Source organism: Bufo gargarizans, chromosome 5 (assembly GCF_014858855.1).
Source record: "Bufo gargarizans isolate SCDJY-AF-19 chromosome 5, ASM1485885v1, whole genome shotgun sequence".
Taxonomy (NCBI): Eukaryota; Metazoa; Chordata; class Amphibia; order Anura; family Bufonidae; genus Bufo; species Bufo gargarizans.
This window is the reverse complement of record NC_058084.1, coordinates 361365202-361386563: the sequence shown is the minus strand read 5'-3', so window position 1 is coordinate 361386563 and position 21362 is coordinate 361365202. Positions and strand designations below refer to the sequence as shown.

Below are 21362 nucleotides of genomic sequence, written 5' to 3'. Positions count from 1 at the left end.
TGGAAGAATTTCAAACCCACTTTTTGAAGGGAACCGGTCATGTGGATATTTGATTATAATCTAACTAATTATATACAATCATGAACTACTAAAAAGTACCTTAGATGTATTCACTTACTGGTGTGACAGATGGTTACCTCATAATATACACACAAAGATGCCATATGCTGCATGCTAATTAGCTGATTTGAGACCAGGGTGATGTCAGTGAGTCCAGCATTTTTTTAATTCAGATATATAGCCACTCCCCTGCCCACCTGCTGCTGATTTATATGGAAAAAAAACTGTCAATCAGCAGCAGGTAGGCAGGGAGAGTCAGGAGCTCATAAATATTCATGACTCATCATTATCAGCTAGAGCTTTTCAATATAAGATGTTGGCAGATTGACTGGGTCAATTAAAGAAAGTGACCCAGCATTTTGCTAAGAGAATCAGTCACTTATTTATGTTGCCCTTAATTTGGACACCATAAAATTGGTGACAGGTTCCCTTTAAGGACCAATTCAGTTATAAAGTCACTTTGTGGGACCTACAAAATAGAAACCACCTATAAAAGTCCCCATTTTAGAAACTACAGCCTTCGAGGTATTCAAAAACAATTTTGCTAACTTTGTTAACCCTCCAGATGTTTCACAAGAATAAAATAAAAACTGGGGTGAAATTTCAAAAAGTCACTTGTTTTGTGGATTTTACATTGATCTTGTTTTCCTGTAAAGCAGCAGGGGTTAACAGCAAAACAAACCTCAAAATGTATGAGCCTTGATCTGCAGTTTAACAGAATCTCCCTGCATATGGTCATAAACTGTTTTAAGGGCACATGACAAGGTTCAAAAGGGAAGAAGCGCCATATGGTTTTTAGAGTTCAGAATAATGTTTTGGTGCTATGTCACATTTGAAGGGACCTCGAGGTACCTCTGCAGTGGAAGATTCCAAAAAGTGACCCCATTTTTTAAAGTATGCACTCAAAAAATGTATCAATAGGTGGGCTGAGCACTTGAATACCACAGGCCTTTTATAGAATTTGGAAACGCTTGGCTATGAAAATGAAATATGTTTCTTCTAATAGAATTTTGATTTAGCCCATATTTTTTATGTTTAACAAGTGATAACAGAAAAAGCACCAGAGAGTTTGTTACACATTTTGTCCTGAATAAGACAACACCCTATATGTGGTCATAAAACAGCTGTGTGGGCACACTGCAGGGGTCAGAAGGGAAGGAGCGCCCTTTGGCTTTTGGAGCAGAGATTTTGCTTAATGATTTTCAGGAACTATATCACATTTGCAAAGTTTCAGAGGTACCCCTACAGTGAAAACCCCCTATAATTGATCCAGTTTGGGAACTATGCCCTCAAGCTATTTATCAAGGGATGAATAAAGCAATTTGACACCACAAATGTTTTGCAGAAATTAATGAGCAGGGGACTTTGCAAAATGAAAATTGCAAATTTCCCGAAGATATGACATTTCAATGCTCAATATGCTGTGCCCAGTTGGTGCCATCTAAGGCACAGCAATCCATTTAAATTGTTAAGAGGATTCTACTGGGTTGTTAAGAGGGTTCTATAACTTTTTATCTTTTTGGAAAGCAAGATTAAGAAAAGGCAGCAACTCTGGCATTGATTTTTGGGTTTTGTTACCCCATGTGAGAAAAATGATGCGATCTTTATTCTGTTGGTCAGTTAGATACAAATTCATAAAGTTTTTTTACATTTTACATTTGCACAAAGCATTTTTGAAAAATAAATCATGTTTTTACACTGCCATTTTCTGAAAGCAATGTTTTTTTTTTCATTTTTCTGGCGGTGGTCTCGTTTTTTGTGGGAAGAGGTGACATTTTCATTAGTACCATTTCAGGGTAATACGACTTTTTGATCTCTTGATATTATGATTTTTGAGAGGCGAAGTAACAAAATAAATGCCCATTCTGGCATAGTTTTATTTTTTTGTTTACCGCGTTCACCTAATGGAATAGATTAGGTGATTTTTTTTTTTAAACATAGCTGATTGTTATTGATGTGGCAATACCTAATACTGTATGTCTTTTCGACAGCACTTCGACGTTTAGGGATCTGAGCCCTGTTTCAATGCAGTACAATACATGCTGTATTGTACTGCATTGAACTGTCAAGAGGCAGGCCTCATAGGCTTCCGTAGCTGGCAAGGACCCAGGGGTTTTTATGGCTATAGAGTGCCAACAATCACATTCCAGGAAGCCTAGGGGTGAAAGAGGGAGACCCAAACCTTTGTAAACTCCTTAGATTTTAGATATGGCGGTCAGCATTCACTGTGGCATTTAAGAGGTTAATCTGATGCCATAGAATACAGTAGGAGCCTGGCTATCAGTAACAGCTAGGCCCCTGCCTCTGATTGGCCAATCATAGCTCCTTTGGACATCTGATTTGAGTGCCCTACCATTATATCACATGTTGGGAACTCACTTCATGCAGCGTGTGGAAAGCAGTTAATGTACCATGCAAAAGGCTCCCCAGCTTTCAGTTCTTATAATTATTTCTGTGCACTAGTGATGTTAGGGGAAAAACCTCATCACTAGCCATTGCCACTGGCTTAGGGCCATATGACTTTGTTTTTTTGTTTCAATATTTCATATTTTTTCTCAGGATCTATGCTATTTAAAAATAGTTTTTAATGTACAAAATCTTGGGCCTTTGCTATAGAGCAATTTGTGTAGAAGAAACTGGTACAAACCTAACTTGCACTTACATTTTAATATTTCTGTCACCACAATGGACCCATTATAGGTCAATGAGGTCCATTAATCACTATTTGGATCCGCCATAGAACAGATCCCTACTGTAAATGCATCATGGCTTCCATTATTATGATGTCACTGTAATCTGAACCTTTGCACCTCCAAAAATTTGCCTTGTAGAGGAACTAGTGATGACAGGACCTCTTGAAGCTATGTATCAATTCCTTTAAACATATTTTATAATTTGTCATGGTTGTAGCTTTCTGCTAGTTTACAACCTGCTTCCTCATATTTATCTTAAACACTGCTTGGCCTCTGCTTGTAAAGGCTGTGTGTTTCATCATCTCTTAAGAAAGGAACATTATTTCTTTCAACATCTCAGAACATAAGGACTTGGACTGAGTTATCAAACACATCATTAATATTTTTAAATTCAGCTGGAAGCCTATTTAAGGAGAGAATGACACGACCTTCAAGCTAAAAGTATTTTTCTCTTCATGCCAGAATTTCTGCCAAAGTTATGGAATTCATTGCTATATTTTGTACTTTAATATACCTGTTGCTGAATAACCATTATGTATTTGGAGACTTTCTGTGTATAGAGCATATACTGTATATGACACACAGAGTTGAGCATAACCGGTGCAGAAATATGCAGCAAAACTGTTGTATCTCAGAGTTTACTGGCACTATTTATCCTGTGTTCTGAAGTGCAAGGTTTAATGTGAGCTGTAAGAATATAATTACAGCCTGTGCACCACATAAACAACTGTGTCAAATATAAAATCTCTCTATGTAATCCAATCTATTGTAAACTCGTGTTGCGATAAATTATTTGCCATTTGATGCTTAATAAGATTTATTATTTATACATTAATTGTGTATTCTGATCGTCTGCTGGAGAGCACAACATAGTTTAAGGAATATGATTACTCCATTTATAATATAATCCCAGATCAGTGCTTGTTATTCTGCACCTTTCGACTTTACAGACTTTTTTTTTTTCCAAGTCATATCTCCCTTAAGTATAAGTGGGGAGAATCTAACATTGTAGTTAGTATTTGAGGTTCGTTTTTAAATTGTAATTGCTATGTGCAGCCTGCACCAAAAATTGCACACAGTATTAACAAATTTGTCGAGAGCGCAATGTGGTTGCACCTATTTCAGCTTACACCTGGGGCGTGTCCAGTGTGGAGTTGCAACTTTTTTGTGACTTACACTTCATCAATATGACACCTAAGTCTACTCTGACCACATTTTCAATCGAAATCTGTAGAGGGCGCTGGAAAGCACTGTGCTCGAAAAGTCACAAAATGTTTGTGTGAGTGACCCCAAAAAATCTTAAAGCCCCTACTTGCAGAATTGGTTTGCAGGGCTTGATAAATTCGCCCAGTATATCTCTAACTTTCTGGAGGATATATACATTTTTTATATTTATTTTTCATCTGAGTTGCTATGACTACCGTATGGTGTCTTTATTTTCTAATATTACTACTGTTTACATTTTTAATATAGTTAATGCAAAATTCTGTTTTGTTTTTAATTCTTGGGATGGGAGGGGGGGGGGGGAATATCTTGAGGAGAATGTTTGAAATCAATTTTTCTCCAGTCTATGTTGGAGTACTTTACACCGAATTTATCAAATATTGCATGGTGCTTGTCATATTTGGTGCATCTTTAAACATATCACCTTTGCCTAGAAATGTTACTCCAATTTGCTTACGTCTTCCCCACTGGAGTAAGTTTGCAACTGTTTTAGCAACTTTTTTAAAAGTCTCAGTGATAAATCAGGAGTCAAACTCATTAACATAACTAGCTATGCCCATCTAATAGGAATGTCTCACTTCAGTAAATGGCATTTATCATGTAGAGAAAGTTAATACAAAGCACTAGAGATAAACAAAGTTTTTAAAAATTTGATTCGAATGTTTGGCCCATTTTTTTTCAAAAAATTGCTTTGTTCCAAATAAATTTGTCAAAATGCGAGTTAAATCCGCTATATCCCGGACTGCATGGAGAGTGTATCTCGGTGTACATAACTGTGCATTGCAGCAACATGCATAGCTAGTTATATTTTGTAGTGAAACAGTTACTGTGCGTCAGTATGACAGGCAGGCCTCATACACTTTATGGACGAGCACATCGTCATGCAGACCACCAACAGTCCTAGCTAACCCCTAGCTGAACGAAAAAAAGAAAAGCATACAGCAAGGGAAAAAAAAAAAAAAACACTGTGGAGCTAAAGAAGGAAATGGAGGCAGTGCCAATAAAGTAGTGAAGACCCAATAGCTGTAGAATTAGACAACTAATTAACCCAATTTTCAAAATCAAGGCCTAATAGCATTGCTTATTAGAGATGGCCTTTTGGTGGCGAACTTTGCTTGTTCGCATATGGTGCCATATTGTTTGCATTGTGCAGAACTTTGACCGATGACACATCCATCAGGTGGGACAGGACAGCCAATTAAGACGTTTCAGCACATGGACACACCCCTACCCTACCCTATAAATAAACCCGATCTGACAGCCATTTTACATTCAGTTTTTGCCAGTGTAGGGAGAGGTTGCTGCGTGCAGCCGGGACAGACTGTTAGGGGGATGAGGCCTTTAAAGGGCTGTGACATCAAAGGGGCTGGCTAGCTGATGATTGGCTGTCTGCATGGCATTATGGGTGATCTAGCATTCGCGGGGTTCTTACTTTGACTGTGTAACATGTGTAGCTGTAATTTTTTTCATAATTAGTAACCGCAAAGCGCAAGGAAATTCATATTCGTTGCAAATCAAATTTTTTCCTAAACTTCAGATTGAATTCCACTTCAGATGCGTATATCCAGGGGTTGCAACCACCCTGCAATCCAGCAGTGGTGGCTGTGCTTTCACACTATAGGAAAAAGCGATGGCCTTTCTGGTGGCTGGTACCATGGTAGTGCACATAGGCTGGTGCTTTTTGCTACAGTGTGTAAGCACGGCCACTGTTTCTGGATTGCAGGGTGGTCGCAACCATAGATATAATGCAATGGAAAAATGGATCAAGGAATATGGACAATCACAATACATTATTAAATGCCTTGTATTACTTTTTTTAAACTGGAGCACATGGTGTAAAAATGTAAAAAGCTGAAAAATATTTGCACAAGAGACCCACAAAGTCGCAAATCCGCTATTTAGCAAATTTCTGAAGGCAAAATTCTTGAGTGCAGGGCGTGATAATTTCCCCACTTATATAGATAGCATACAATGTATTATAATAGGTAATTCAGTAAATTTAAGATAATGGTGTGCAAACTTATTTGGGTAAAATGGCAAAATGCAAGCAAAAGCACTCCTTTGTTCTATGTTTTGACGAAGATAGCCTATGACAGTGATTGCTAACCTTCAGCACTCCAGCTGTGGTGTAACTACGACTCCCACCATGCTTCATTCATTTCTGTGACATTCTGAGAACAGCCAAGCAAATGGGCCTCTTGGGAGTTGTAGTTTTACCATCGCTGGAGTGCCGATGTTAGCTATCACAAGCCTATGAACACAGAAGTAAGGCTTGTTAGTGTGACTCTTGCCTAAAATGCCTAATAAATTAGCAGTGCATTCCATTTCTTTAGCATAATGTGTTTGGAAGTTGTATGACTTTTTCAATGTATTAATTTTTTCTATCATACAGTATAATCTTTGCTTGAAATTGGACAATCCTTACAATAAAAGCCTTGTTGCTTTTTTCATAGCAAGAGATGATTGTTATAAGGCATCAAGACAGCTATAGTATGTTTTGTACCTTATTAAATTAAAGATAATTCATATAACAGTTTATGTTTAGTGTCTACTTCAGGAAAGCTCTTGATGTACATGCTAAACAGACCTTAGCTTTCCATTGTCAGAAAGCAGCCAAAAGAGTGGCTTTTTGACTATCCATCTGGGTGGTATACATCAGTACGCTAAAAAAGAAAATCATTGATAGAATAACGGACTAAACTATTTTATGTTGTGGAGTCCAGAAAATGTAGCATATGTTAAAGACTATGTGTTGGAGGGGGGTGAAGGAGGGGATTTAAGTTATTTACATGGGACTGTATGTTATGCAGAACTGTAAGGAAGAAAAGTTATTTACATGGGACTCTAGGGAGAGGACTTGTGTTATTTACATGGGACTGCATTGTATAGAAGAATAAAGGGAGAAGAGTGAAGTTATTTACATGGGACTGCATGGTATAGAATACTGTAAGGAAGATAGGTTATTTACATGGGACTGTATCATATAGAAGACTGGTGGGAGACGACTGGTGTGATTTACATGGGATTGCATGGTATAGAAGACTGGAGGGGCATTATAATTTATGGGGGCACTACAGAGATGATTATAGCTCTGGGGGTATGGCAGGAGGTATTATAATTGCAGTGGGCACTGCAGGGAACATTATAAATACTGTGGGCAGTGGTGGAGGGCATTACTACTACTGAGGGCTCTATAAAAGTCCCTTATAAATTAGAAGAGGTGCCCTATAGGGAGGCCTTATTAGTACTGAGGGCATTGTAGAGAGCCTTATTACCACTGGGGATACTATTTGGGGGTGGCTTCCGCCTAGCAGTGATTCCGGTGATGTCACTGGCACTAATGGACATGCCTTAGCCTGTAAAATGGCTAGGGCAGCACTAAAGTCACCCATCAGTGCTGGTCTGTGTTGGGCCCATGTTCATATATGCCTGCATTTTTTAGAAAAAAAATGAATATTTGATTATATGCAAATGATCCTCTAGGAACAACGGGGGCGTTACCATTACACCTAGAGGCTCTTTTGTCTACTTTGACAGGGCCTGGCAGTGAAAATGTTATCCCACCGGGCTATGTTAAAGTACAGAGGGTGCGGCAGTTACAGAGAGAGCGGAGCCTCTAGGTGTTATGGTAAGGCCCCCGTTTGTATATAATAAAACATCATTTCTCTCAGCAATGCAGGCACATAAGAGCATGGTACCAACGCAAATGCCTTTAGCTGCCAAGTGCATATGTAATAGGTCAGTCCTTTAATTGTCCAAGTGTATGAGGGAGTCCTGAGGGATAGCTGAAGGCCTAGGGAGCATTTTACCATTAGCTATGGACTTCATTGGGGGGAGAAAGCTGGCACTAAAGTGCCTAGGGCAGCATCAAATCTAAATATGGACCTGGCTCCACAGCAGTAGCAGGATGTAGTGTCACACATCACACTGCTTGTCTGTGTATGAGGAGGAGCGGTGCGGCCGGGAATCTGCTCCTCCTCCTACACAGATCAGCAGAGCAATGTGAGACACTACATCCTGCTACTGCTGTGGAGAACCAGCGGCTGAACTGTGATCATGAGGAACTAGGTGAGTATATGTTTTTAACTTCCTGTGATGGGGGCACATATCTGACCATTACTACTGTGAGGGGGCACATATGTGGACATAACTACTATGTACTGGCACATAGGGGGAATAATTACTATGTGGGGGCATTAAAGGTACTGGGTGTGTATAGTTATGCTTTGGGCAGAGTAAGAGGCATAACCTAGTATGAAAAGAATATATATACATATTGCAAACATATTCACAAGATGTTTTTTATTTGCACATATATGTTTATGGTTGTATGTGTGGTTTGGGGGGAATGGGGGGGTGCCCAGGTACACCCTTTGCACAGGGGCCCTTTGTTGCCTGTGTCCGCCTCTAAATTGAATGATAGCAAAAAATCTGCAACAAATCTATACCCAAAGGCAAAATCAACAATCAGCAATAAAACCGCAGACATTTAACCCCTTAGATGAAGTGGTCAATTTTGTGAAACTTCAGGAGCGCTGGGCTCCTGGAGCGTGATTGCCTTGAGCCTGCAAAAGGCTACCAGCATTACCACAGAGATACTCCTATGGCAGGGTTTCACAGGAGGAACGTAATGAAACTCCTATAGGCTGCAATACTAATTCATTGCACTTTATATGAGCAGCGTTCTGACGATTGCAAGTCCCCTAGAAGGACTTAAAAAAGTATGTAGCATTTTTTCATGCTACAACCTCAAACTTAAGTGTATGTTATTGGGATTTTTTGTGACAGACCAACACAAAGTGGCAAGTATGTGTGGAGTGAAAAGAAAATGATACATGGTTTAAAGTGGCAAGTATGTGTGGAGTGAAAAGAAAATGATACATGGTTTAAAGTGGCAAGTATGTGTGGAGTGAAAAGAAAATGATACATGGTTTTCAAAATATTAAATAAATGTGGTGTGCATTTGATATTCAGCCCCCTTAGGGCTCTTTCACACTTGCGTTCTTTTCTTCCGGCATAGAGTTCCGTCACCGGGGCTCTATGCCGGAAGAATCCTGATCAGGATTATCCCCATGCATTCTGAATGGAGAGAAATCCGTCCAGGATGCATCAGGATGTCTTCAGTTCAGGACCGGAACGTTTTTTGGCCGGAGAAAATACCGCAGCATGCTGCGCTTTTTGCTCCGGCCAAAAATCCTGAACACTGAAAGGCATTGATCCGGATCCGGCCTTAAGCTAAACGTCGTTGCGGCGCATTGCCGGATCCGACGTTTAGCTTTTTATGAATGGTTACCATGGCTGCCGGGACGCTAAAGTCCTGGCATGGTATAGTGTAGTGGGGAGTGGGGGAGCAGTATACTTACCATCCGTGCGGCTCCCGGGGCATTTCAGAGTGACGTCAGGGCGCCCCACGCGCATGGATGACGTGATTGCATGGCACGTCATCCATGCGCATGGGGGGCTCTGACGTCATTCTGGAGCGCCCCGGGAGCCACACGGACTCTAAGTATACTGCTCCCCCGCTCCCCTCTACTACTATGGCAACCAGGACTTTAATAGTGTCCTGGCTGCCATACTAACACTGAACGCATTTTGAAGACGGATCCGTCTTCAAATGCTTTCAGTTCACTTGCGTTTTTCCGGATCCGTCGTGTAATTCCGGCAAATGAAGTACATGCTGGATCCGGACAACGCAAGTGTGAAAGAGCCCTTAGTTAATTATTTTGTAGAACCACCTTTCATCCTTTCACTGCAACTATAAATACAAATCTTTGAGGGATATGTCTACCAGCTTTGCACATCTAGAAGATGAAATGTGTTCCTATTCTTCTTTGCAAAATAGCTCAAGCTCAGTCAGATTGGATGGAGAGTGTCTGTGAACAGCAATTTTCAAGTCTTGCCACAGATTCTCAATGAGATTTAGGTCTGACAAGGCCATTCTAACTCATGAATATGCTTTGATCTAAACTATTCCTTTATAGCTCTATCTATATGTTTAGGGTTGTTTTCCTGCTGGAAGATGAACCTCTGTCCCAATCTCGTCTTTTGTAGCCTATAACAGGTTTTCCTCTAGGATTGTCCTTTATTTATCTCCATCCATCTTCTCATGAACTCTGACAAGCTTCCCTGTCTCTGCTGAAGAAAAGCATCCAGCCAGCATGCTGCTGCCCCCACCATGTTTCACAGTTAGAATGGTGTATTCAGGGTAATGGACAGTGTAAGTTTTCCGCTAGACATAGTGTTTTGCATTTAGGCTAAAATGTTCAACTTCAGTCTAATCTGACCAGAACACATTCTTCAATATGTTTGCTGTATCCCCTACATGTCTTGTGGCAAACTTCAAACAGGACTTCATAAGACTTGCTTTCAAAAATGGCTTTCTTCTTGACACTTCCATAAAGGCCAGATTTGTGGAGTACACAATTAATAATTTTAAACTTCTCCACAACTTTATCCCTGACCTGTCTGGTGTGTTCCTTGGTTTTGATGATGCTGTTTGATCACTAATGTTCAGTAACAAACCTCTGAGGTCTTCACAGAATAGCTGTAGTTATACTGAGAATAAATTACACACAGGTGCACTCTATTTACTAATTCAGCGACTTCTGTAGCAATTGGTCACACTGGATTTTATTTAGGGGTATCAGAGTACTGGGGGCTGAATACAAATGCACACCACACTTTTCAGATTTGTATTTAATAAAAATGTTAAACTATGTATCAATTTTTTTTTTATTTTTTTTAAAGGCACTGTATATATAAAAAAAAAATCTAATCAGTCTCTTTTACCATGTGAAAAAAATAAAAAATAAAGATCTCATGCATTGCTATGTCCCAAAATGTAGGTACTATTAAAATATAATTAATCATGTATCAAAAAAATCTAAATGGCCAATTCATCTTTTTTTCATCGCTTCACTTCCTAAAAAAGTGGCATTCACACTCCAAAATGGTACATCTACAGAATACCCTGCAAAAAAATGAGCCCTTACATAGCTCCGTAGTAAAGTAAAAGTAAAAAAGTTATGGAGGCCAGAATATGGCAGTGCAAAGTCTTACTTTTTTTAAGAAGTAAAACATAAGAAAAACTACACCTCATTTTGATATTTTTTTTTCCATCTTCCCACTACATCTTATGCAAAATTAAATTGTGCTTTTACAATGTACAACTTGCCTTGCAAAAATAAAAGGCCTTATATGTCTATGTAAACAGAATTGGCTGTGGGAGGCAGGCAGTTAATAACGAAAAAATAAATAAATCAAAATTGGTTGGTCATGAAGGAGTTAAAAGTACAGCCCAATGGTGTGACTGGCAGCACACTGACAAGCCACACCGACCCACCCACAGAAGCCAATAGCCACACAATTATACCACAAAATCGGCCATTGACTGCTAAAGGTGGGTGTGGCTTGGGCACATGCAGCCAGTTCACCATGTGGCAGCTACAGTGAGGAACAGAAGTATTTGAACACCCTGCGATTTTGCAAGTTCTCCCACTTATAAAATCATGGAGGGGTCTGAAATTCACATTGTAGGTGCATTCCCACTCTGAGAGACAGAAAAAAATAAAAAAAATAAAAATTCAGGATATCACATTGTATTATTTTTAAAGAATTTATTTATCTTGTACTGCTGAACATAAGTATTTGAACACCTGAGAAACAGCAATAATTCTTGCTCTCAAAGACCTGTTACTGTGCCTGTAAAAAGTACACCTCTACTCCACTCATTAATCTAACTTAGTAGCACCTGTCTGAGCTCTTTAAAGACATAATTGTGGACCTCCACAAGTCTGGAAAGGACTACTGGGCAATTGCCAAGCAGCTTGGTGAAAATAGATCAACTTTTGGAGCAATTGTTAGAAAATGGAAGAGGCTAAAGACGACTGTCAGTCTCCCTCAGACTAGGGCTCCATGCAAGATCTCACCTCGTGGGGTATCACTGATGATAAGAAAGATGAGGAATCAGCCCAGAACTACAAGGGAGGAGCTGGTCAATGACATGAAGAGAGCTGAAACCACAGTTTCAAAGGTCACTACGCCGTCATGGTTTCAAATCATGCATTGCATGGAAGGTTCCCCTGCTCAAGTCATCACATGTCCAGGCTTGTCTGAAGTTTGACAATTACCATATGGATGATCCAGAGGAGGCATGGGAGAAAGTCATGTGGTCAGATGAGACAAAACTAGAACTTTTTTGTCTAAACTTCACTCGTCATGTTTGGAGGAAAAAGAAGGATGAGTTGCATCTCAAGAACGCATCCCTACTGTGAAGCATGGGGATGGTAACATCATGCTTTAGGGGTGCTTTTCTGCGAAGGGGACAGGATGACTGCACTGTATTAAGGAGAGGATGAATGGGGCCATTTATTGTGAGATTTTGAGCAACAACCTCATTCCCACAGTCAGAGCATTGAAGATGGGTCGTGGCTTGGTCTTCCAACATGACAACGAAGTACATAGCCAGGATAACCAAGGAGTAACTCCGTAAGAAGCATATCAAGGTTCTGGAGTAGCCTAGCCAGCCTCCAGACCTAAATCCAATAGAACATCTTTGGAGGAAGCTGAAACTCTGTGTTGTTCAGCAACAGCCCTGAAACCTGACAGAGCTAGAGGAGATCTGTGTGGAGGAGTGGGCCAAAATCCCTGTTGAAGTGCGTGCAAACCTGGTCAAGAACTACAGGAAACGTTTGACCTCTGTAATTGCAAACAAAGACTTCTGTACCAAATATTAACACTGATTTTCTCAAGTGTTCAAATACTTATGATCAGCAGTGCAAGACAAATACATTCTTTAAAAATCATACAATGTGATTTCCTGAATTTTCTTTTTAAATTCTGTTTCTCAGAATGGGAATGCATCTACAATGTGAATTTCAGACCCCTCCATGATTTCTAAGTCAGAGAACTTGCAAAATCGCAGCGTGTTCAAATACTTCTGCTCCTCACTGTATACACTAAGAATTCACTTTTGTCTTTGACCCAAAAAATTAAAATGCCCTAAACTGTATAAATCTTTCCTAAAATGACACTTATAAATGACTTGGATATGCTATAAAATGAGAAATTTGGTTCATCAGATACAGATGACATTTTAACAATTAACTCATTTTCCTTTAGATATGCCCTGTAAACCTATGATAAAATTTGTTGTCTTTATACAAATTGTTGTGACAGCTCTGACATTTTTTTCTTTCTTTCAAAACCTGTAGGTACAAAGCACAAAACAATGGTAGAGGCCCGCAATGGAAGTGGAACTATTAAAGCATTTCCTCGGGCAGGCGTAAAGGGCAGAGTGCCTTTAACCAAGGGAAATACTGGTCTTCAGAATAAAACATTTCACTGTGAAATATGTGATGTCCATGTTAACTCCGAGACACAGCTAAAACAGGTAATGGCTTATAGAATACTAATGTTATTATCCATATTGCTCCCTTTTCTGGCTGGATACATTTTTCCATCACCTTATACACAGCTTGTTTCCATGGTTACAACCACCCTGCAATCCAGCAGTGGTGGTCATGCTTGCACACTATAGGAAAAACCCTGGCATATGCACACTTCTGCAGTCCCTGCCTCCAGAGAGACCAGGGCCTTTTCCTATAGCGTGCAAGCACGACCACCTCTGCTGGATTGTAGAGTGGTAGTAACAATGGAAATGAGCAGTGTATAATGTGATGGAAAAATAAATCAAGCCAGCAAAGGAGACAATATGGACAATCACAATACATTAGGAACTGCCTTGTATTAACTATCTCTACATGATAAATGTCATCTGCTGAAGTGAGACAACTGCTTTAAAGTTTGCTACAACTGTATCATTAACGTGTTAAGTGACAAGCTTTGTATTCTACATTTAAACATGCTTAATTTCCAATACTTAGATGGAACTGTAGCCAAAATGCTTTTCCTAATCTCCTATGTCAGAGCAATACCAATCAAAATTTCACATGAACACCCAAAGGCAAAAGGGCCATGGCAGTATCCAACTCATGCCTTCTCCATTCCTTTCTGTCATATTACCAATATTTTTGTAAACTAAAGTTAGGTTAACTTAATTAAGTTCCCATGATACTATTAAACCTTTGATCCTGAATAGAGATGAGCGATTCGAAATAGATGAAAAATTCGATTCGCATCGAATTCTAATTTCCTCACGCTTCATGGTAACAAATCAATTTTTTTTCCTAAAATGGCTGCTGCACATGTTAGGACATGGAGCAAAGAACTCTGGGAATGAGGGATCACCCTCAATGCCAGGCATGCAGCCAATCAGCAGCCAGCCCTGTGATATCACAGCCCTATAAATAGCCTCAGCCATTTTGGATTCAGTCATTTTCCAGTGTACTTAATGCTGGGAGATACGTTAGCAGGCACTAGGGACAGTGCTAGGAAAGACTTGAAAACGTTTATTTTGCTGAATAGAAGTTCAGGGAAAGATCATTAGAAGTGTAGGGAAAGGATAGGGAGGAAATATTCCACACTATACAAGGAGAATAGGGTCCAATAGGGACAATCCTATTACACCTTGCTGCACTGACTGGGGATCCAAATTGCCATTATACGGCTGCTTTCAGGTTTACAATAGACGATACCTCTAATTTCAGCAAACCGTTCTTTTTATTGGGGTGCAAGTGCTGTGTGATACAGCCATTAACAGTGTGTAATAGGAAATATTTCTGTATTTTATTAGCCTTGTGCGGTGTAGTTATATATTCTAAAGCCTTTTTTGGGGTGTATTAGTGGACAAAAAAGGGACTTATTAGCCGTGAAAATTATAGCCTTTTTTGGGGTGTATTAATTACATTTTTATTTATTTATTTGATCTAACAGTGTGTCAGACAGAGAAGTGACAGGCCCTGCACAGAGGAGCGGCAGAGGCCTAAATGTTTCTGATGCAGGCACAGTTCACTGCAGAGTAAGGAAGTGTGGCAGCAGGGGTCACTTCGAGAGGCATGAGCTCCCGGTGTCATCTAGCGGTCGTGTCTTGACCACCAACCCAGTTCATGAATGGTTGACTCGGTTATCCACTTTGTTCCAAGTGACATCAGACACCCCCAGCACAGAGTTGGTGGGTTCATCAGACACAAGCCTTAGCTGGCATGGCCCGGGAGCAGTCCCTGTGCTCTCCCCTGCCCTCAACCTGCCTCTGTTTTTTTCTCTTCCCTCAGCCACAGAAGTATTATATGCTGTGGGCTCAGCTCAACTATACAGCGAGGATGGGCTACTAGAGGACAGTCAGCAGCTACTGCCCAGTCAGTATCTGGAGGTGGGCAAGTAGTGATGGGGAGAGTGGCGTGGGAGCTGGTGTTACGAGCGGTGAGGCTCCTGGGTCAGAGACCATTGAGGAGGACATCAGTGACGTGCAGACAGTACTTGATGATGATGTAGCCGCTCGCAATTGGGAGTCGAATGCCAAGGGGATTTGTCATCATCTGGACAAGAGGGTGGCAGATTGTGCGTGGGCAGTGGTGGAGCCAGCAAGTGGGTAGCATGGCTGGGAGTCAGCAGGGTGGCAGTGGTGGGAGGTCAGGAGCAAACGTGTCCGGGGTAGACCATCCGCTTCGCTGGAGCCTACCTGTCCGGAAAGTAGTGGTGCAGGGGTTCAGCTGTAGAAGTCAGTTAGTGTGGAGTGTTGGGGTTACAATCACCTACTCAGCGGTGTGGCAGTTTTTTGTTAAGCCGTCGGAGGAGGTGAACATGGCAATTTGCCGATTCTGTGGGCAGAAGGTTAAGCGTGGCCATGGCCATGCGTCAACATATGCAGCGTCACAATAAAGTAGCCTGGGAGAACCATGGCTCCAATGTGGTAGTCCAGCCTGCTGCAGCAACTGCTACACGCACCCGATTTCAGGCAGTCAAGGCTCCACCAACTCAGCTAAAGGGAGCAGTCCTTCCCATCTTCTACCGGTCCTGATGCTCCTGCTCCTCACCCTCCTACTCCTCATTAGTCATTCAGTCAGCAATCGATCACCAAACTGATTTCCAAGAGACAAAAGTATGCATGCACTCATACAATGGCGCAGAAGCTGAGCATGCTCCTGGCCAAGTTGCTGGTGCTGCAGTCCCTTTCCAAATGGTGGACTCTGTACCTTTCAGAGAACTGATGGCTTGTACAGAGTCGAGGTGGAAAGTCCAAAGCCGTCTTTTTTTTTTGCCAAAAATGTAGTACCAGCCTTGCACAAATGTGTAGAACAGAAGGCGGGCCAGTCCTTGAGCCTGTTGTCTGCCAAAGAGCACGACAGCGCCGACGTATGGAGCTGTAACTATGGTCAAGGACAATATATGTCCTTTATGGCCCACTGGGTAGATGTGGTTCCTGCCCAGCAAAACCAGCAACTTGGCCAGGTGACGCCGCTTCCACCTCCATGTTTTCACGGCGTTGCTCCTGGGACAATATCCACCTCTGCCTCCTTATTCTCCACCGTGTCCTTAGTCTCCACTGCAGGAACAATTCACAGTGCCCCACAAGCATACCATATGTGCAGGGCACAGCAGTGTCACACTGTTCTGCACCTAGTTTGCCTGGGAGAATGGAGTCACACAGGGGAGAAACTGCACCGCGTCCTTCATCAAGAAATAGAATTATGGCTTTATCCGCCTCAAACTCAAAATTGGTACCATGGTGACCGACAATGGGCTGAACATGGTGTCAGTGATGAGTCAAGGAGGGATGAGCCATGTGCCCAGCATGGCGCACGTGTTCAATCTGGTTGTCAATCGTTTCCTGAAGTCTTCCACCCATCTGAAAGACATCCTAAAAATGGCCAGGAAACTTTGCATGCACTTCAGCCACTCGTACACCGCCAAGCACACCCTCCTTGAGCTGCAGCGGCAGAACGGCATGCCTCAACATAGGCTGATATGTAACGTTTCTACCAGTTGGAATGGCTATACAAATAAAGAAAGGCCATGAACGATGATTATTGATGATACAGGCGTACAGATGTACTCCCCTGTGTAACTTTGATGTTAGCCAGTGGCAGCTTATGCATGACACCTGCAGTTTGCTCATGCCCTTCGAGGAGGCCTTTTTATTTGTCAGTCGTCAGTCGTCATTTATTTGTCAATGTCATTTCACTGAATCATGTCCTAGAAAAGATGCTAATAAATCTGGCTGGTCAGGGGTCTGGAGATGTAGCTCCTACATCTCATGGCCACATGAGCTCTGTGGGGGCTGACCTGGAGGAGGAGGAGGACATTGGAGCACAAGCAATGTGTAACAAAATGGTTGTCTTTTCTAGACAGGTGACAGGAGAGGAGGAGCAGGAGCAGCTGGAGTAGCAAGAGGGAGATGAGGAAGAAGAGGCAGAGGACCCTGACACACTGTGGCAGTATGCAGTGGAGATGGAGGCAGGGAGTCCCTCCGAGTCACTTGCGCAAATGGCCCAATGCATGCTCAGTTGCTTGCGTATTGGCAGCCGAATTGCCACCTTTCGTCAGATGGATGACTACTGGATCTCCATCATGTTAGACCCTTGCTACCGGTCCAAAATAAGGGCCTGTTTTACATCCACTGAGAGAGAGGACAAACTGAACTACTATCGTGACATTTTATGTAGTCAGTTGGCCGCTGCCTATCTGCGCCATTGTCCATCCTCTCACAGGTCTGACCGGGGGGCCCTCTGTGCTTACGTTCCACTGCCATAGCTGCTGTGTCATGGTAGGGGGGTAGGAGCAGTACCAGCTCCATAAGCAGCAACTTGATTCTAGAGCTGCTGATGAGCAGCTTTCTTCACCCGCCTAGTGAATAAACTACTCACCAGCAGCAGCAGCTAGATATGGAGCAGAACCTGAACCAGCAGGTGGTGGCATACTTGAACAGTAGTCTGTCACCCCACATTGAAGATCCGCTGGACTACTGGGCAGTCAAACTTGATTTGTGGCCGCAACTGGCCGTGTTTGCTCTGGAAAAGCTGTCCTGCCTGGCCAGTAGAGTGGCATCAGAGCGGGTGTTTAGTGCGGCAGGGGGCCATAGTTACCCCAAGGAGAACATGCCTGTCCACCCAAAATGTGAAACGACTGACCTTTGTTAAGATAATTCAAGCGTTGATCAGCCAGGATTTCCACCCACCAATGCCTGATGCATCAGATTAGATTATCCATGTTGCCTCACCCAAAACTTGACAAAAGAGATCGGTTTCTTCTGGCTACTTGCCTCAGCTACTATTCTGATGCTGCCATCCGCCTGATGCCACACATCTGATGGAAACTGATCCTTCTTATACCCACCATCATTAGTGGGTACTTTTATTGCCACCCACCTCCCCACTCTGTCACTATTGCCACCATACCACTCACATCTCCTCATACTGCTGTTACCACCTCAACACTATTTTATTGTGCCACTCTGTGGTCTTCTCATGCTGCTGCCAACTCACAACTCTGTTTCTGGGCCACTCTGTGGTCTCCTCGTGCTGCTGCCAACTTATAACTCTGTCTGTGGGCCACACTGTGGTCTCCTCATTTTGCTGCTGCCACCTCCACACTCTGTCATTGCTCCACTCTGTGATCTCCTCATGCTGCTGCTGATACCACCTCCACACTATGTTACCTTGCCAGTCTGTGGCCTCCTCATGCTGCTGCTGCCACCTCCACACTATGTCTTTGTGCCACTTTGTGTTCTCCTCATGCTGCTTCTAACTCAACACTAAGTCAATGGGCCACTCTGTGGTCTCCTCATGCTGCTGCTAACTCAACACTGTGTCACTGGGCCAGTATGTGGCCTCCTTATGCTGCTGCTAACTCAAAACTATGTCACTGGGCCACTTTGTGGATCCTAATGCTGCTGCCACCTCAACACTATGTAAATGAGCCACTCTGTGGTCTCCTCATGCTGCTGCTAACTCAACACTATGTCACTGGGCCAGTCTGTAGCCTCCTCATGCTGCTGCTAACTCAACACTGTGTCACTGGGACAGTCTGTGGCCTCCTCATGCTGCTGCTAACTCAAAACTATGTCACTGTGCCACTCTGTGGCTTTCTTCTTCTGCTGCCACCTCAACACTATGTAAAAGAGCAACTCTGTGGTCTACTCATGCTGCTGCTATCACCTCACCACTATGTCATTGGTACACTCTGTGGACTTCCCAAGCTGTTCTCCCCACTCCATGACTGGGCCACTATTTTGACTTTTTGGCCTGTTCTACATAATCATTTATTTGAACCTTCTGATTTGTCAGAAGGAAGAAAAAATTAGATGCATAACTGATCCTGTCTGTATAGCATCTGTAAGACCTATATGGGTCTCATCAGAACTGGCTTATGATTTGGTAGCCAAAAGCAGGAGTGGGTACAAAACACAGAAGACATGCAAATATTCCATTCGCGTGCTATCTCTGTTTTGGATCCACTCCTGTTTTTTGGGGGAATTTAGCAATACTGATGGATTACTGTCCAAATGCTGACCGAGTGAAGGCGGATGCTCAACAAAGAGGATCCATTGTTTGGGTGGTTATTGTTTTGATAGATTAGAGGAAGGGCAAAATAATCAGTGACATCAACACACACTTACTGCTGAAACCCTCTCCACTCTGTCAGGGGGCTCTACTTGTATAAGCATTTAATAGAGCAGGTTCTGTAGACATCTATGTGGAATCAGCTGACGATATTATAAAAGTAATGCGCTCTTTCATGCTACAGTAGTGCTACAGTAGGATCTTGGGCCAATGCACGGTTATTTATACCTGGCGCTATCATCAACCTGTCAGTTCACATTTGAGTTATTTGGTCAGTTTTGGCCACGTACAACTGCCCAAATAAGTGAAGTGTGCAGTGATTCTAAGAGCGACTTCTATCATGTGCGTGTCATACTGACTCACAGTATTGTTTCACTACCACAGAAGACTCCCTATGCGTGTAACTGCAAGGCACAGTGTTCTACACCATTATGCAGGCTCTCTACAGCCAGGAAATAGCTGTTCACCACTAATAAATTTGGATCTAAATAAATCTTTTTGGAAAATTTGGCAAACCGACAGAATCAAATTTTTGACAAATTCACTCATCTCTAATCCTGAAGTACAATATTGGATTTTTTATAAGAAAAACAATGGGAGAAATGTATCTTGCCCTGTACGTCAGAATTCTAGCTTGAAAAAGTTGCAAAATAGACCTTTTATGCTTACTTGTGCAATAATGTTGAGAATTTTTCCATTATTACACCAATCACTCTCGTTTTAAAAGGTAGATGGCAGAGTGGGTGAGGTTAGCTATGTTAATTATTTACACTGTAGTATTTCAAGAAAAAGTGTTAGGTTTAAAGATGTGCGAAATTTAACAAAAGCAGGCAACATTTTAAAATAATTTGGCACAAAGTACTTTGCAGATACAAGCAAAACTGACTTAAAATGTTATGATAAATTTCCCCCTCTTTGTAGATTAGCCAGCGTAAACTGGTAACTTTGTTCAAGTATGCTGAAAAGTGCACCAACATACTCTATAGGAATAATTATCTGCAAACAACTGAATGTGACTTCAGTAGATCAGAAGATCAGATCTGGGATTGTTTTTTAGTTAAGGGAACTTTTAATACTGAAGAAAATGCCTTAAAAATTGTATTAACACCAAGAAACAGTTTCAGCTGAAAGTAATCATAGAATGAATTCAGAGATTTGCGATTGATGTCAGCTTTGTAGATTGTGGGAAAAGTTCATGGATCAAGCTGTGTTTTAAAAAACAAGTGAGAAGGAACAGAGAGGGGACAAGTGCTGTCAATCCCTGCGTACAACAGCTGCAAATACTGTTATCTTATAAGATGCAGCACATCAAAAGGAAAAGAGTAGACCGTAGTGTGCCTCTAGGGGAAATATATCTCTCCCTCAGACAATTCCTTTTAGAATATTAATGATTATATACTATGCTTCTGAAAGGAGTTTCATATTAATAATTATTATATTAAGTTGCAGCTTCCAATATTGACAGCTTGAAAGAATTCCAAATAGTTAATAGTGTAAATTTATTAAGAATATATGAGCTGCATATATGTGCATATATGTGTGTGTTTATTGGATTTGCTCCAAGAGTGCCCAAGAGAACATTCAATGCCCTCGTTTTTTCCACGGAAATCTCTAGTAGCCCTTTATACCCCAACAGTTACACACTGTCCCCCATACACACTGTTAACTGTCCCCCATAACGTGACCTCTGGTGGTCATAGCACATTGATACTCAATGCAAGGATTCGCAGAGTGGCACAGACAGGAGCAGCTATATGTGGACCTCCCCATATACTGTTCACTACGCCCCCGCTGCTACAATTACAAATAATCCATATTCTGTACACCACTAAGAAGTCAGCGATATGTGAATATAGTGAATTTAAAGCATATTAGAAACTTTGTCTTTATTTACTTTTCCCATTCTCATTTTATATTGGCACTTCAT

At 41.7% G+C, this 21362-nt stretch overlaps 1 protein-coding gene across 1 annotated transcript in view; it reads left to right on the top strand.

Annotated features, from left to right (window-relative positions):
• Positions 1 to 21362, top strand: part of ZNF385D (zinc finger protein 385D) — a 471339-nt gene that overhangs the window by 437496 nt on the left and 12481 nt on the right. Inside the window, exon 6 of the mRNA XM_044295143.1 lies at positions 13190 to 13368. Coding sequence (XP_044151078.1) covers positions 13190 to 13368 — 179 coding nt within the window. The remainder of the gene's footprint in view (positions 1 to 13189; positions 13369 to 21362) is intronic.